The sequence below is a fragment of the Dicentrarchus labrax genome, unplaced genomic scaffold (assembly GCF_905237075.1).
Source record: "Dicentrarchus labrax unplaced genomic scaffold, dlabrax2021, whole genome shotgun sequence".
Lineage (NCBI taxonomy): Eukaryota > Metazoa > Chordata > Actinopteri > Moronidae > Dicentrarchus > Dicentrarchus labrax.
The window spans coordinates 27,488,403-27,507,019 of NW_026136720.1; the positions used below are offsets into that span (position 1 = coordinate 27,488,403).

The 18,617-nt window shown below is 39.1% G+C and overlaps 2 protein-coding genes and 1 long non-coding RNA gene across 3 annotated transcripts in view; 2 read left to right on the top strand and 1 right to left on the bottom strand.

Moving 5' to 3' along the window:
- Window positions 1-18,617, top strand: part of LOC127353805 (uncharacterized) — a 247,663-nt gene that overhangs the window by 223,149 nt on the left and 5,897 nt on the right. The gene's annotated exons all lie outside the window — the stretch shown is intronic.
- dnaaf4 (dynein axonemal assembly factor 4) overlaps window positions 1-18,617 on the top strand; it is a 161,068-nt gene that overhangs the window by 98,914 nt on the left and 43,537 nt on the right. The window lies entirely within an intron of this gene.
- The window catches only part of mapk8ip1a (mitogen-activated protein kinase 8 interacting protein 1a), a 32,883-nt gene continuing 15,994 nt past the window's right edge, over window positions 1,729-18,617 (bottom strand). The window contains exons 4-14 of the mRNA XM_051383170.1: window positions 17,688-17,763; window positions 15,833-16,420; window positions 14,533-15,117; window positions 13,129-13,380; window positions 12,432-12,507; window positions 12,178-12,344; window positions 11,978-12,081; window positions 9,294-9,404; window positions 8,961-9,031; window positions 8,642-8,740; window positions 1,729-6,935 (exon numbers count right to left, since the gene is read on the bottom strand). Of these exons, the coding sequence (XP_051239130.1) occupies window positions 6,863-6,935; window positions 8,642-8,740; window positions 8,961-9,031; window positions 9,294-9,404; window positions 11,978-12,081; window positions 12,178-12,344; window positions 12,432-12,507; window positions 13,129-13,380; window positions 14,533-15,117; window positions 15,833-16,420; window positions 17,688-17,763 (2,202 nt within the window). The 3' untranslated portion in view covers window positions 1,729-6,862. The remainder of the gene's footprint in view (window positions 6,936-8,641; window positions 8,741-8,960; window positions 9,032-9,293; window positions 9,405-11,977; window positions 12,082-12,177; window positions 12,345-12,431; window positions 12,508-13,128; window positions 13,381-14,532; window positions 15,118-15,832; window positions 16,421-17,687; window positions 17,764-18,617) is intronic.

Here is an 18,617-nt window from a genome sequence, read left to right on the forward strand (position 1 = left end):
AAGTGTCCTGAGATAACTTCTGTTATGAATTGGCGCTATACAAATAAAATTGAATTGAAATTGAATTGAAAATCATCAGGGTTCTTTTTTCAGACACAGAAAACAGACCTTTATCGGACAACAGTGACACAATGAACACATTTTTTAAAAAAGCCTTTCATAGTTTTCCTCTGTCTCTATGGAGGCTTTCTGGTATAATTTATGTTAATAACTACTTACAACTGATTTGAATGGGTGACTTGACAGGAAGATTTTGGATATGGTTTTATCATATGATGACTTACCTTGTATTTGAGTTCATAGCCAGAAATTCATAAGTGGCAATTGGAAGAAAAAAAATCTAATAATTCTATTTACTAAATATGGAATTGTCTCTTAGCGCTGATTAAAATTAATCTCTAGCCACAAAGAAAGACCTGACAGTAATGTTACATAAGTTTCTAACACACAATACACGTACCTTGTGTTTACCCATTTTACAGGTTAAAAAAAGCCCCATTATGAAACTTTTCTACCTTAAAATAACAGCTTAACAGAGTTTTAATAGGTAGAATGGTTGCTGATTTTAATGTGTTATTGCACTTAGTGTTTTTTGTTATTTTGTTTTTTTCTTGGTTTCTGTAGCACTTTGAAATTCTTTTATGAAAAGTGCTTTACAAATAAAATGTATTATTATTATTATTTGGTGCCTCTGTCATTCCCACAATGGCCAACTATTTTGCTGAAACTGGATCATATTTATGGAGAAAATGTCATCTGCCATTTAAAGAGTTTTCTGATGGACTGAAACTGCTAAGCCAGTCTGTGCTGCCTGGACTGGGAGCTTAAAGAACCAGGGGAGTGTTTGTATCTCTATACCGCTAGCAACAGAGCTTTAGAAGCAGGCGAGGTGACAGTCTTGCCTGGGCCCGGGACGAGATAATCCTAGATGGGCCCCCCCGCGCCCAGATCTCTCATTTTCCCTTGCTCTTCCTCTCCTCTGCTCTTCCTCTCCATCTGTGGAATTTAGTGCACTAGTTGACTTTTTCTCTACTTCAAAGGAGAACATCAAGCATGGTAGGCAAAATAAGGCCTTTTTTGAGCTGCTATACTATCCAGTCCCTATCGAATTTATCCCTTCCGTTGTGGGATGTGGAATATGTCAAATAGTTTGGGAGTTCCCTGCCCTCTGCATCTGCTGGCGTTCCTTTGCCCTCTCTGAGAAAGGTGTTGGTTTTGCCATCACAAGTACGAGGTTCACTCTATCAGAGTCGGTCATTCTAGTTGGCCATAATGCAGGATCGCTAAAATGAAGTGTGTGATCAGTCTCTGATCCATCCTGCCCAGACTCTCCGATGGGGCAGCGGGGCCCCTCCCGCATCACTCTCTCTGTCACCTGAATGCAGCTGGATCTCTCTCTCTCTCCTCTCTGTCTCATCCTGGGTTAGGGTTAGGGTTAGGGTAGACCACTATTTCAAGGACAATTAGGAAGAAAACAAATACAAAGCTTTTATGTAACTCCAATATTACATATTTTTTCCACAAATAGGCCTATTTTAAATAATTTTTTAAATTATTCCCTAATTTAATGAGGGTCCAGTTCTGCCCCCTAAATATCAGATTTAGAAAAAATCACAATATTGTTTTTACTCACTTGCCTCTCAGGGCTTCTGTAGATTCCTGTGTTACTGACTTATATTCAATAAAAACAAGGTGATTTGGTTCCTACTGAAGAACATGTACTCTAACTGCAGTTGTAAACGTGATTTATTGACAAGAATAACCACCATCATTATCACCATCTTCTGTGCGTCTTCATTTTACAACATCGATATCATGCGGTGTTACACCCAGGTTTTGGTCAAACCAACAGCATACAATAATAACTCCTATACAAACATACATACATACAGTATCTATACAGGATATATATATATATAGATGAGTCATGTACAGTAGATCCCCATGGTGTTAGAATCACAAAAGTGAAATACATAGAAAGGACACTTTCTGGTGGATCCGAACAACTTCCCGCGGTGCACCCTGGATGGCTGGCATGGAATAACATGGTGGATAATACACCATATGAGGACTTTAAATGTTCCTTTCTTCCAGGTTCCCATTGAAATTGAATTAATTCTTTTTATACCATTCAGAAAGTAATGGAAGATAATGGCTGTCTGAAAGGAGTTTTAGTCAAAAAGAAGATTTGTCCTATGTAAAGGGTTCAGCTGACTATTTAAGACATAAGATATTCTGCCTTGCATTTTTATCCTCCCTAATGGCTACAAAAGCAGTGAGATCATGGGACAAAAAAGATTCTCAGCCATGTCGATTAATGTTGCTAGGACTTCTACTACAATCCTAATAATGACTTACAGTTCCACTTACTTGTGCAAAATCTCACCAAAATGTTGCATTACAAGCATCTTAGATTCTTCCCATAGAAAACTGGTGTAATATTGACCAGTTCTACAATGGCTGAAATGCAGTACCAGCACCATTCACTCTTGAGTCCCAGTCACATTATTTAACATTCCATGGCAGCCATCTTAGGTGTACCAAGTCATATTCAGCAACATGACCACTCATCTGAATGAGACTGGCTGTTCAATAGATTCTGTGATCGGAGACATCTGAAGTCAACAGTTAATACAGAAGACAGTCACCATCACTGCACCAGAAAAAAATTAAATAAAATAGGCACTGTTTTTCCAACACAAAACATTTCAAGGTTCATTTCCATTGACTTTACCTGCTCAAATCTGTTTACATCATATAGTTCCACTGCTTGTGCAGATGTAATCCTGGATCTTAAAGCTGCATCAACTGACCCTCAACTCTCTTAGGTATATATTTAATGCTAAAGCAGTCTTTTGCTGTGTCACAATTTGAATACTTCCATACTTACTCTCACTATTTTGAGTACATAACATAAGTGCGTTCACATTGATTAGTGTGGCAACATGCAGCGCACTGCAACTACATGGATGGTGCACTCATAACGGTCAAAACGTTGAGTGTGGCCCACTGGACACTTGTCACACTCGAACTTTTCGCTACGTACATTCTCCGTGGGTAGGAGGAGTACACGGCGTCGGCATCAATTCAATTCAATTCAATTCAATTCGACAGTGTTATTTCCACCCTACATGAAGGGGGGGGGGGCATAGCTATTAAAAGTAGAAGCAGTTTCTACTTATAGTAGCAGGCAAATCCACAGAAAAATAAGCCGGAATTGGCATTAATGCTCCATCTATCGATCGTTAAGTTCCAAACACATTACGCAAGTACGTTAAGGACATAGTGTGCATAGTGTACTACATAGAAGTGTACTAATGGCAGTATACGATTTGAGACGCAGCACGTTAAAAAGATATACAGAGCAAAATGCTAGCAAACTATCTAGCTAATTTCGGTCAATTGTTAGCTAGCTTGTTACATCTGAAAGCTAATCTGTGTTAGCTAAACACAAACTACTTAAGTTAGCTATTTACATCATTCATTACATCATTCCTTAGTTAGCTAGCTGTCTCCTTACACATCCAGCAGACACAGAGCAACATTAGCATTCATTCTGAGTCATGTTTCAGATGACAGATAAATATTAACCAAAATTATTAGTAGCTTTGGTCTGGTGCTCCTGAGAGAAATATCTGGCTCTTCAGCTGTTCTCCAGCTAGTCCCTCACTTTGTCTGACTGCTGTTTGCTGCTGGGCCGGCAGCAGACAGCGAGTTTATCAGACCTTGTTGTTTTAGCTGAAAATAGCTGCCTGATGCTAGAAATAAGGTTTATGAGATTGTAGTTTGTGTGCTGGAAAACCAAAACAATGAGCTAAAAGAGGCTAAAAGTCTTCATAGAACGGACCATTTGTGAACAGTGTCGATTGGTGCAGCTTTAAGTCTGGAGCTTATCTTCTACTGGCTGCAAAAGGAAGGAGGAGCTGCATGGAAAATGAATTATCCTCCTTTAGACAACAAGAAGTCAGATTGTGGGTCAAGTCTTAAAGCCAAGTATTTACTTTCAAACATATCAAAGCTAAATAAAGAAACTGAAACAAGCTCCATTTCCAATAATAAGTATTCCACATCGACTTGACCCTAACTTTGGTCCAAGATTTGAGCAGGCAACGCAAAAGAAGTGTGAGCTGAAAGTGATGTGGACGGACTTGGACATGACTGCACAGTGATCCACCATCCCACCAGTCTGTTCTGTTGCACACATACTAAATTGCACAGCGTCATTTAGGCCTTGTTACTACACAGAGTTAAAGGAATCATTATGTCATTGCTCAACCAGAGGAACCCTGAATAAAGGGTTTGTAGTCAGGACCACATTTGGAAGAAAAGGAACATCGAGCAGCAAAAAGAGAAATTAGGCACCTTAACAGCAACTCCGAAGGTCTTCAGCGGTAGATTGTCAAGTCTCTGGGTTATAAGATATAGAATTATACTTGTGTTACTTTTTGGGAAACATCAGTCGTTCCTCATCTGTGCAAAGAAACAAGCAGGTCCATTGTATATACCTTTTGTTGTTGCATGTTATGAAGCTAATTTAAAGACAGAAAATGTACCTTCTTTTCATCACAACATGCAGTCTTGCCCTGTTCTTAGATGATCATATCCAAAGTGTGTATGTTGTGGTTATCTGTAACGAGAAGTTTATACCCAGTATTCCTGATCACCTCTGTGACTGACCCACTGAATGCACACCCAACATTCTAATTTTATTTTGGTCAAAAGGATGAATGTTAAGTAAAGGAGATGCTCCTTTGTATTGCACTTTATCGGTTAGACAGGTAAAATAGATCTATTACATACAAATCTTATAGAAGTAGCTGCGTTTAGCTACTTTCCCTACTACTTAAATTCATGCATAATTTCATTTCAAAATGTGCAAACTTTCCTTTTAGTCCTCATAGTCATTTGGTTGTCACTGGTAGATCAGTTTTATCCTATGGTGATTGCATGGGATACAACCAGAATCATGATTCCAAATATCCAGTTAAGAATTATTAATAAAAATGTAAAATGTTTCTACAGAAGCCCTGAGCGGCAAGTGAGGAATACATCTGGATCTGGTGATCCTGTTTTGAGTCCATTTAAGTTTTAATTTTTCTTAGTACTGATTAGAATACTTCTCTAGCCAAATAAAGACATGACAGTGATGTTACATAACTTGCTAACATACAATATACTGTATGTATCTTGTGTTTAAAATGCATGGAGAAGTTAAAACTTATCTGGAAGAAAACATAAATGCTTTTAGTCCTATTTAGAAAATAAGGTAGTGTTGTACTTGAGCCTCTTGTGGCTGAAATGAGTATCACAACTACAAACATTTGTTCCTGACAAAAATAAATACATTTCACATGCTAAAACTTCTTTTGACCTGTTTTCACAGATGAAATAAAGTAATTTAGAAGAATGATCCTGGTGTTCAGATAAAAAAAACAACAACAACTAAGGTACTGTTTTTAAGTCATAAACAAAGGAGAGAAAACAATTTATATCAGACTTAGAAAATGAATCACACAAATATTTTTTTCTCTCAGGGGTTCCGTAGGGTTGTCCGTAGTCTGTGTTACTGACTTATAGTCTATACAAAGAAGTTCATTTGGCGCATGAATAATTTTAAATCAAAATATGCAAGACTTTTACTTTTAGTCAACTTTACATAGAAATTCACAAGTTTGCAAACTGGAATTTTTAGAATGCACTTTTCTAACTACATGTGACCATCAAAATGAGTGCAAACCACTGGCTAGAAATAAAAATGATGATGTCAACGTAAGACGGTACAACATTGTTCCAGACTAAAATATCTCGACTTAAATATTTACGTAGCCCTGAGAAGAATGTGGCTATTTCTGGTGATCCATTATCTAAGCCTGATCTAAACGTTTTCTTGTCTTTGTTTATGAGTTAAGAACGGGTGGAAAAAAAGTGTTTGTTGTTGTAATACTCATTTCAACCACAAGAGGCTGAATTTCACCGGTACCCCAAGATCTAAAAATGAATAAAAGCATTCACGTTTTCTTACAGGTGAGTTTTAATTTCTCGTAGTGCCAATTTAAATACATTTCAAAGACATGGAAGTAATGCTAAATAACTTGATAACACACAATATTTTGGTTTTGAGTGCATGGGAAAAAGAATCACCTGCCAAACTTTTTTTTTCCACCTGTTTCATGATGAAAAAAATTATCCTTGCAAACAATTCTTTTCAACTGTTCTTAAGTTATAAACACAAAAGAGAAAACAATTAGGAACAGACTTAGAAAATGGAACACAAACATTTTTCTCACTTGCCTCTCCAGGCTTACATAAATACCGGATAGACTGTCATGAGATTAGGACTCCTAATGACTTTGGTGATCGTCCACACTGACATCAAAGCACTGCTGGTTTTCGATACGCAGCTCAAATGGTTAATCAGCTGCTAAAACTGATTAATGATTATTCATTTCAGCATGGTTTGTCACCAACTGATGATATAAACATTCTGTCATTAAATTAACTCCATGGTCCTGAAAGGCTGTCCATATAGTTTTAAATCCATTATCTGCGTGTAGTTACGTACCTTTAGCCAACAAAATATATCACTATCAGATATTTGTGTTTGAGTTTGGGTAGGTTTATGTTACATTTGTTCTCACTGTATGGAACATCTCATGTGATCCTATCCATCCATAGAGGTAATTATATCGTGACATGGTCAAAGGAGGGACAAGCTCGCTGTATCACTGGATGCAGCCAAGAAAAGGAATCCACCATGCAAGTACTCTGATGAAGATATATCTGTGGTCCACTTTGCAATGTAAGTCCAGGCTTACAAGCACATAGTGAGTATTCAGTACATAGTGTGAATAGAGGAGAGGTGTTATTCAATGAAGATGTCTTCAGTGGGACAGGAGTAGCCAATGTGTTCCTTGTAATACTGTTGGAATGCCCTCCTGTGGGACACCAGAGAACAGAATTAGAAAATTAAATGACAGAACAGAAAAGATAATATCTATCTATCCATCTATCTGACATTCAATTCAATTCAATTCAATTTTATTCGTATAGCGCCAATTCATAACAAAAGTTATCTCAGGACATAGATCCTTGTACTTTTATTTTGAATTTTATTGAAAACTTACACTTCCCATCCACTTCCTATTTGCCCTCCATTCTACTGTCTGTGAGAAACCAAAACAGCAAACAACTAAATTGGACCATTCTTTGAATTTGGTTTTATCAATTTTAATTTAGAAACAAAAACAAATGTACCACGTGATTTAGTTTTGGGGTTCAAATGGAATAATGATTTGGCTGAATTTAGCCAAACCAAAAACAAACAATTCTTCAACTTTGTTCCACTTGATTTTATTCATGGACATTGGAAAAACTGAAAAAAATAGACAGTTTTCTTGTTGTTGGTTTAAAACAAAACATATATCAGTTTTCTGTTTTTTTGGTTTAAAGAAAAAACTAAACTTGTACTTCAGTACCATGACCCCCCCCCTCCATCCCCTATAAGCAGAGAGACACTGTGCTGTGTATTGAGCAATCCACGGCGCTGTCCGTGGTGCTGAAGCAGCAGATGGATTTGTGATTGTGCCTTTCTCTCCCAATCCCACCCTTCTGTTTTATCTTGGATCTATAACATTCTCCAAATATTATAACATATGATATAAATCCTCAATTCTATACTGTATTGTAGCTTATATCCTCTATAGAGTAGTGCCACCTTTATGGTCACAGTGACTAGTGGCTATGTGCAGTCTTGGAAGAGTGAGAAGATCCCTGTTGAAAATGAACAAATCACAGACTGGCAATAAAAAAGAAAATCTATATATATAATTAATTCATTCAATTCCATTTTCTTTACTGAAGTACATACAGTAAGTATTACGTATGCATTAAAACGACTTTTTATACAGTTGTGTTGTTGAGTTTAATCTTTGGGTAGGAATACAAATTAGAAGATAAAAAATGCACGGTCACCCCGGCTGCCACTCCAGTCTGGTGTCAAATGATGTCAAATGTATGTGTTAAATTTCATTTATTTTGAAAATAACATGTTAAAAAACGGAAATTAATTTAGTCGTTGAAGGTTGAATGAAAAAAGAGTATTCAGATTCAGTAAAAGTATTTGGAAAGGGGCTGAGGATTTGGAAATAAAACAATGTATTGATTTCTAATGCCACCTCTAGATATTTCTATTCAGTGCTTTACTAATGTGTCACAATGTTTTTTAGTTTAAATATCTTCATTTGGGGGCTTTTCCAAGCAAATATTGATATATTTTATTACGATTAAACCCTTAACAGTCACCATGCCACCCTCTGGACACTCCATGAATATTTCTCTAGATCTGCCCCTGCCACTGTGCCATTTCAACACTCAGCTGTTTTTGAGTTCATGAACCCTTACTTTTTTAGATATAATATATATATATATATCTATCCATATATCTATCCTGGAGATTTGGCTCCGTCAAGTGATGTGAAAGGAAGTTTGTTTGTTAACTAACCTTACACCACCTTTTCACTGGAATTACTCACTACTAATAGTCTGAATATTGACAGCTCTGTGGACCACTAGAGGCAAGTCAGAAGATATGTATAGAATATAAAATATAGTATAATAAAATTTTGAGTGTAATGTCTCTTACCCTACAGACTCCGCCAGAGGATGTAATGTTGTCTCTGACATCATCACGTGACAGGCAAAGCGCTGTTGGTCAGGATGTTTGGTGATGAAACCAAAATACCTGCAGCACAACGATCATCATTACTCTTAGGAAACTTACAGTGTGGAGGTTTATGTGCAAATTATGTACATTGACATAAACCTGCTGTAGTACACAAAGTTTACATAATTGTCATCTAAATGCAATGCCAATAAACAGGCAGATTTAATATAGCTAAATACATTTCTTTTGTGTGTGGGAACTGATCAGATCAAATAATCCCTTAAGTAGTTCGACTCACTTGCTGTGTTTTGGATGACAGCCACAGAAAGAGATGTTCTTCAGCTGGAAGAAATGGAAACACTGGTCCCCCTGACAAAGAGGGACAGAGACAGAAATATTAAGTTTGTGTAGGTGTGTGTGAGGATAAATCCTAGAACATTTATCCAAAGCAAAGAGGCTGACATCAGCACGACCTTTTTTGAGTACTTGTAGTTACTGCTGTTTGCCACTGTATAGTACTGTACGCATACAGTTACTACAGCAAATGATCTCCTTTCCAACATCATTATTTTACCTGCTGCAGGTTTTCCAACAGCTGGAGTAGAAAGGGTATGATGGATGAAGTACGTACCCTGTGAGCTGATTGACACTGGTCCTGGACACTGATCTTCACACCCTTCACACTGACCTCCAGCACACAGGCTGAGGGAGGCTGACCTGCCAACCGTCTGTTACAGGCCACCTGTAAAATAATAAGCAGGAAGTCAGTCAGACAAAACATACCTGTGAAGCTTTGACTATCCACACCAGCACTGGCCAGTAGGGTCAGCTTATGCTCATCAGAATTAGTTTCAACACTGCATTTCAGTCATCAAAAAAGTGTTTGTATTTGTTCTGAACGGCCACACCTGAAGGTGGAGTAGATAGGACTTAGAATCAATTGTGTTTAAAGATGTTTAGTTTGATGATGTTTTTTTAGTTGGAAAGAAATTACTTAAAATGTGTGGTGAATTGGACATCTTTGTGCAATGAATTAATTTAGACTATTAGTCTTTCTGTGTTCATTTTAGTTAGTAATTCTGGTTGCCTGTTTGTTATCTACTGATTTATGCTGACTAGCTCAGGGTTATCCCCTCTCCACTGGCTCCCTGTAGCTTTAATGAAAAAAATGATATGGAAATTAATAATGGTTACTTTTTTAAAGCTGAAATAGGTCATTTTTTTAAAAAAAGTAGTACATGAGACAGATAATCTGTAAAAAAATCAGGTTCCTCTGGCTCCTCCTAGTGCTTCTAATGGTATTTGCAAAAATCAACCAGGCCTGAACTAAAACAACCAATCAGAGGCTCTGATTTAAAGACGCTTTGGGTTGGAGGCTTGAAGATAGTTGATTGTTAAGTCTCATTCCCAGAGTCCCAAAGTGTCTGTATTTGACGCCCTGAAAATAAGTAACAACTGTCAACTATCCTTCTTGGCTCTGATTGGTTGTTTCCGTTTCAGGCCCGGTGGATTCTTGTAAATGTGTGTAAAGTGATTCTTACATTCTCCAATTGTAAAAATATGTAGCCAATAAACACCAAATAGAAACATGTTTTAACATTTCATCAACTCTTGACCTGGCGCATTTTCCTCTATATTTTGTTGAACCTGGTTCACACAGACAGCGTTTCTGCTGCTGCCAGCCTGGTCTTTTCTTTCTATACTGAGTTTGCCTTTGATAAATAGCATACAATAAAAGCCTTTTTAACAAATGAATGGATTCTGTCCACAGAAATTTAAGAGAGCTTTTAATCTCAAACAGATACAGTCATATTCTACAGATGTAGACATTAAAACTGTTGTGAAAGGTGTATATGTTGCTGGTATAATGTCAATATGACTATGAACAGATCATTTCACTGTTTATTTTTACTCACAGAAAAAATAGGCAAGACTTGAACTCTAAAGCGTGGCTGCAGCTGAGACATGTGGCTCACGTGGCTGTGTGGCTGCTCTAATCTGTTAAAATGGCTCCCAATATAAAAATCAACACTTTCCAGGATGGACCAGGCTTATATTCACCTCATCAGTATTAAGAACACCTTCTTGTGTTCCAACAATGATCGTCACTACAGGAATCAATCAAATCCGATTTATTTCACAAAGTGAGGTTAACCTGCTACAGAGTGAAAAGTAAAATGTAGAACATGGAGTGAAAAGCGAGAACGTGTCTCCTTACAAACTAAGCCTGAAGCTAAACAGCTCTGTGCTGTAATGTTCTTAATAAGGATTTGGACCCAGTGAAGGCTTTAGAGAAAACACAGTGATTAGCTGCAGCAGGTACAGCTCCCCACTTACATAACACATTGCATTCCAGTCAGTTAAGGCTGCAGTATGAAAGTAACTTCATAATCTGTGAAACAATCAGGTTCCTCTGGCTCCTCCTAATGGTATTTGCAAGAATCCACTGGGCCTGAACGAAAACAACCAATCAGAGTCAAGAAAGATAGATCATCAGCAATCTTGTTGTTGTGTTGGATACCAAGTCTGGATACCGAGAGGTCATCAAACTAAAGGAAGGAAGGAACTAAATGAAGACCTTTTCAGGTTGACTGTTAATACTCAGCTGCACTTGTTTGTTTTGACCTCTTGGGAGCAGAGGAAATCCATGGGCGGCTGTGGCTCAGAGGCAGAGCGGGTCATTCCTTAATTGGAAGGTTGTGGGTTCGATCCCCAGCTCCTGGTGCAACATGTTGAAGTATCCTTGAGCAAGATACTGAGATACTGAATTTTTGTTGGATGGGCTTTGCCATCACTGAGTGAATGTGTGTGAAAGGGTGAATGTGGCACGTAGTGTAAAAGTGCTTTGAGTGGTCAGAAGACTAGAAAGGTGCTATACAAGTACAGGTCCATTTACCATTGTAGTTTGACACTTGGAATTTAGCAATTAGCATACAGTGGGTTTGATTTTTGCCTGGAAATGAGATGATAAGAGCACTGTGACTGAGCCAAACAGTGAAAGTGCGATAAAACCCAAACTAACTAGATTAGTAAGCTAGTTAGCTAACATTATCTAACTTAATATGTAACTATATGGCGCTTTTATCTTTGAACCATTTTCAAAATGTGGTTATCTTGTCAACACTGATGAGTCTAGCACAGCATATCTCAGTACAGGGAAGGAGGAAGTTGACCGAGGTTCTAAAAGGGGTGGGACTTAGGAAGGCTCAATTAGCTTTTATTTGGTTGTTACGCCATGTGGAGCTGGAGGTTATATATCACTCTTAATCAGCCTTCATGCTGTGGTTCTGTTGTACAGTGTCTGTATGTATGTACCTTCTGCATCGCAGCACACAGTACGTCATTGCCTTTGTGGATAGGGACTTGAACTGAACCCAGGAATCGCACCAGGAACTGCTCTATCCAACCATCTTTCTGGACTGAGAGAAGAAAGGAGCACAAAGAAACATTAGATTATCAAATGTTGTTGATGGTGGTGATATTCTGTTTATACAGTCCAGTTATTTGCAATATACCTTGGCTAAGATCTTTGGCAACCCTGACGGCATAGAAGGCAGGGAATATGCCGGTAGCTCCAGTCCTCATGTTGTAGCCCTGACACCACAGGTCCTCAGACTGGTTTAGTATTAACACCGGGTCATCTGTTTCCAGGCACAGCTCGTCTGCATGACGAGGGACAAACCTAAAAATAAAAACATTTACAGAGTTTAGTCTTATGTGTTTATTTGGACATGCCACAATGAGTTTGTGTAATGTCATATGTGTTAACCTGTAGACAGCTCTGTGGCTCTGCTGTCTCTCCACTCCATCCAAAACACAGGAGAACAGACCAAATGACCCAGCGCCTGAATGATACAGCATTGATGTTATTCTCAACAGCTCACAGTTTGTATTTTGTTTCATATTCATCCTTTAATTAAAAAAAGCAAACACAAAATAAAGTAATCCCATTTTGACGTTGACGTTTAGGGTTAGGGTTAGGGGCCTAAACTTTTGACTTTGGTGTCTCTCGGTGGAAATATGAAACTGACATAAATGCATGTCGCTACTCCCACCCCTTCAGCTTTGGGACCCTAAGAATGAATGGATTGAAAGCAACAATACCAATAACCAATAACCAATAACCAATAATCTGAACACATTATTTTCATTAGATGTAGAGATCTCTGGTCTCGGATCTGTTCACCCATTCAAAAAGGCCTGGTGGTTTAATTATTAATTCATTTGGACCATTGGTTGTGTTTAGAAATGATAGCATTCCACAGTACAAACACGTAGCTAAAAGACCTCAATTATATTTCCCTGACAATGGAAGTCAAGACTACATCATGTCTTTTTTGGCCTGTTATTTTTGGTATATCAGTGCAAATATATCGTAGCTCATATTACCTCTCTATTTGTTACAATATAAAATGGCAGACATAAACTGTGATGCAGACAGTCGAATATTTGTAGAATACACAAACCGGTGGCACTGTAATGGCTGCTGTTGTTGGCAAACAGGTTGAGGAACTTCCTACTTCTGGCAGCTCCAGCCCTTCCTCCGTTAGACTCATCTTCCTCTGAAGTTGTGGTTACCTTGGACTGCTTGCAGACCCTTGCCACAACCTCCCTCCTCCTCTTTACCTCTTCCTCCCTCCTTCTCTTCACATCCTCTTCCCTCCTCCTCTTCGTCTCCTCCTCCTCCTTTCTTCTCTTTTCCTCCTCTTTCCTCCTCTCTTGGAGCAGAAAACAAGGAAAGGTTAAACTGATTACAGAAAGATCAAATGAAAGAGATGGCTCTAACATGATCTTTTAGGTGGTCTACTTTAACAAATATTAAAATATTTGAATAAATAGTTGCACCTTACAGGACAAATAAATTAAACAGTTAAAGCACTACACTATTACAGCAGCTTTCTTAAAAGCAGTGTGATTCACAACTATGCCGCTGAAGATTACAGATACATTTTCAAATCCTTTCGTTAGATCCACAAACTGAAAAATGAAGCTGAAGTCACTGTAAGAAAAAGGATGTTAAGAAATAAATGTTTCTCATTGTAGACATACATACATCCTCCCAAGTCTTTACGCTATTTGTATCGTGTATGATGACACATTGAGGTTTGTCACTCATTTTAAAGGTAAATGCATTTTATTGCAAAGCTGAGTGTAAGAATAAAAAAATATAATGTTTTTATATTGTTTTATATAGCTTTTAAAGCACTGAAAACAGATTTTCTCTTTTTGTTATAACCAATAGGATCCTATGTGAACATATCATTTTTCAGCCATTGTTGGAACAGTTTTGTTTTTTAAAGATTGTATTATCTGTCAGCCACTAAATCTGCCTTTTTCTTCAACTCTCTTCTGTTCTGAAACTCAAATTCAGAACAGGATATACTGCCAAGATTTCTGTTAAGTCTGTTATGGATATAATGATTTTGGTGACCCCCTTGACCCCTGACCTTTCCTCTTAGAAGTTACTCTTCTACAAAAGAAAATAAACCTAACAAACTGATATTCATATTAATGCTTCCTAAAGGATGAACCATTTTCATTCTGGACATTTACTGACTTATGGTCCAGCACCACCATCGAGACACAATGTCAGCTTTGTACACCAGATGTTTGAACAGGCAGATAACCATGAAATTTACTGAGAGCATTCATGCTTCCAAAGGGATAAACCTTTTCATTTAATGAACTTTCCTCTGGGCCATCCACCAAGTTTGCATTTTTTAACCCTACTACTGGCAGGTTTTTAGAAAAGCAATGATGGCAAAAAAAAAAAGCAATCAGTATCTCTTTTTTAGAATTTTAGCTACCAACTCTAGTGCTTTGTGACAGAAATGTGCTCAGCCATGTTGGAAATGAATTGGTATCATTACCTTGCTTCCTTGCTTCTTCTCTCCTCTTCCTCTCCTCCTCATACTCTGGGTCCTCCTCCTCATTGGCTGACTGATAGACCGTCTCAGCATCGCTGTCATCATTGTGCTCGTTGTAACCGTGCAAGCAGTCCTTGAGGCTGACCAGCTCCAATTTAGCGTGTTCATCGACCACCAGAGTGTATTTAACAGAGTCATAATTCAACCCTGCTGTAGATTCACTCTTTGGTAAAGTCTGAGCAGCCGCACGATCTCCCTGAGTGACAGAGCTGGTGCCATCCACTTCAGTGTTATTGTCACCTTTTCGTCCCCCTGCATCCACCTCTGACTTGATATTGTCCATCTTTGTTTTCTCGTTATCTGCAAGGCAGTGGGTCGGACCATTCTGGACGTTCATGCACGGAGTCGGATCTCCGTCCCCCTCTTCTTCGCTGATGTCAGGGTTGGTTCGGTGGGATAGAGAGGGATGCAGGGGCCCTGGTGGGGGGCCCTCTGTGTCTGAGCTGAGGGACATTCTGTTTGACCCTCCCTCGCTGCTGGACCGGGAGAGGACTTGGGGGTTGTCCTGGGTCCTGTCATGGTTTTGGCCTAAGAACACAACATATGGACAGTAGGTAGATATGTGGAGGAGGAGTAACTCACAAATAAAGGTATTTGCGAACCACTTACACTTATGCAACACCACTACACCCAGAAATTTCACAGTACTACTCAGCAGAGGTGTGTTTTCAGTTTTATTTGTATAGCGCCAATTCATAACAATCTAGGACACTTTTCAAACAGAGCAGGTCTAGACCGAACTCTGTATAACATTATTTACAGAGACCCAACAGTTCCCACCATGAGCAAGCACTTGGCGACATTGGCAAGGAAAGACTTCCTTTTAAGAGGCAGAAACTTCGGACAGAGTCCAGCTCTAAGTGGGTGGTGTCTGCCTCGACCAGTTGGGGTTAGAGTTGAAGACTTGACAAAATTTGAGACTTGCAAGTCGAGTTTAACAGCAATGACTTTACTTGGACTTTGAGCCTTTTGACTTAAAAATACTTGATACCTTGCCCCAAGCCTGAACATTAAAAAGTATTTTATTTAAAAAGTATACCAAATATTTTAGAATGTTAACAATGGATCAAACTGTGGGTGGTGCTAAACGTAGAGAGAATTATCACCAACTCTGCAGTTTCCCTCAGCTCTACAAAGCGTTTTAAATTGTTAAAACCCTCATCTCACAAAAAACTACTCTCCTTTTGGCAAAAATAAAAGTTACAGTACCCACCACCCTGTCCTCTAAGGTTGGGTTTATTACCTTTGTCTTGGGTCTTGTCCTGGTTTCTTGGTGCTACAGGCGTGCGTGGGACCACCATAGCTGTCAGATAAACTTCGTGGTTAGACAGCATGTTATTTGGCTTGAGGCCCCCTCCTCTGTTACCCCCTTTAGCACCTACTTTTCCCTTCCCATCAGCCCCCCGGCTTTTCAGTCCATTTGCTTCTCTTGGCCTCTGATGTCCATTCCTCTCTTTCTCCTTCCCCTTGGACTCCTCACACAGTCTTCCTCCTCTTCTATCTTCCTTCACTGCTGTCACTCCATCCTTTCCTCTGATGTCCCCCAGGCTCCTCTCTCTCATCGCTGTCACTCCTCTTCCTCCCCCTCTTCCTCCTCCTCCTCCTCCTCCTCTCCTTTGACTCCTCTGTGTGCTGGAGGACTGTGTGTGCGTGGCCCCGGACACCTGTCTGTCCCGTGGTCGAGCGCGTGTGTCTGCTGTGGTGGCAGCAGCCTGAGTGTTGGCCCTGCTGTTGGCTCCATTGGCAATGGGTGGTTTTGGGGCGGGGCGGCGCGTGCTGTTCCGGACTTTGTCCTCCGGTTTTGCTTGAATAGCCGGTGGTGTTAGATCCCCTTAACACCCGCAAACAAATAAAAGTATCAGATTATGTATTAGGCAACCTGATGTATACAGAGGGATTATCAAAGTGGCAAACAGTAAGCAGTTTATCCTGGATAAGAGATACAGGAACAGTCGAAAAATCCACATGATTTCACTTGAGGATCTCTTGTCACTCTTGTACTTTTATGTACTACCAAAACACAATTTGTGTGAATTTGTCAAACAGTATAAATATCTTGGAACAGTCATCAATAATAATTTGAAATTTGGATGCAGTCTGTAACATTTGTACTTGTTTTATCATTCTAAAATTGTATAAATGGTACGGTTAACCTAAACAAAAAAGATAAAAACCTCCTGAACCACATTATTAAGATGACTGGGAAGGTGATAGGTGTCCAACAGACCCCCCTCATGGCTATCCTTGATCAGCAGTTTCTTAACAAGGCCTACACTTGACTATAGAAACCAGCTCCTGCACCCTGAGTTTGAAACTCAGATTTAGAGTACCAAGGTTCAAGTGCAAAAGGAGTAAAAACTTCTTTGTTTCTTGTGCAATAACCCCGCTCAATTTGCAATTTGTATTTTAGTATCTTATTTGCACATGTCATTTTAGCATTTTATTTTAGCATCTTGCAGACAGAATTTCAGCATTGTTGTTGTTGTATTATGCTGTTTCTATATTGTAGGTACAGAAAACATTTTTGTATTATTGTACTTTGTTTGGCTGTACTTGTTTTTGTCTGTACTTGTTGTCCGTCTTTTGAGTGTACTCCAGCAATGTATTAGTGCATCTTCACTTCGCCCTTGTGCCTCTCAGGTCCAGTGTGTAGGATTTAGTGGCATCCAGCGGTGTAGTTGCAGATTGCAACTTATTCTCTTCACCCTCCCCTTCCAAGCAGGACAGAGAAACTACAGTGACCACGAAAAAAACGGGAACAGCCCTATCTAGAACCACTGTTGAAATGTCATGTTTCTACAGTTGCCCAGAGAAGACAAAAAACTCCACTGACTCTAGATAGGGGCATTCTCATTTTTCACCAGTTTCACAGCCACCGTAGTTTCTCCTTGGAAGGAGAGGGTGACATGAAGGAATTGCAATCTGCAACAACACCACTTAACCCTACAAACTGGACCTTTAAATAAAATATAAACTCACTGTCTTTGCTTTTCTAAATGTGTAAGGTTTGAATTTGAAGCAGAAAGATGAAATTTGTGTGATGAAAAAAGTGTGTTTCTTTATCTGTTTTTGTTGTTTTGTTTTTTCCGTGTCCTTACCTGTAATGTGTGGGGAGGAGGAGCGGGAGTCCTTCCAGCTGTCCTTCTTGCCTAAAGAGTTGTTGTTGATGGAGTCCTGGATGGAGTTAATGAGACAGAGCAGCAATGTAAGAACAAAAACCAACACATGATTGGGTTATCACACACACACACACACACACACACACACACACACACACACACACACACAAAGGTCTTGTTTACAGTTTAGCCTCAGGTGCTGGACGGCTAAACCATAAAATCTTGTCCTCTTACTGCAGTGTAGCTGAGAGGATTATTGATGGAAAAACTGATGGAAAACCCACGAAGGAGCAGGGATCAGATTTTCATCGATTCTCATCTGAGCCACATTGTCTCAGTTCCTGCAGGGTGACTGAGGTTCCACCATAATAGTCATGACTAGCAAATAGTTGCATAAAGATTTTATTCTTATAAGCAACTGCAATACCTAATTTTGAAATAGAATCACCATTGAATACTCAATGTTGAATTGTAAAGCCCCCACAAGCAATTTTCATTTTGTATTGATTCTGGCAACCCCTGTGGACAAAAGCAGTAGTGTTTCTGCTGCCTCGTTTCATCCAACCCGATGGCAGGCATACAGAATAACTATATAGAAATAGCCAGTCTTCTCTCTGATGGTCGTTTGTTTACGTAATCCATGCAGAGGCATTTTTATTTAACTGAGACTGTTTCATAAACCATTATAAACTCCCTGTAGTACGTTTAAAGCTGCAGTAGGTTATAAAGTAGTACATGAGACAGATAATCTGTGAAAAATCAGGTTCCTCTGGCTCCCCCTAGTGCTCCTAATGGTATTAGCAAGAATTCACCTGAACGAAAGTAACCAATCAGAGCCAAGGAAAATAGCTGTCTCATGTACAGACACTTTTGGATGCTGGGAATTAGACTTAATAATAAACTGTTTTT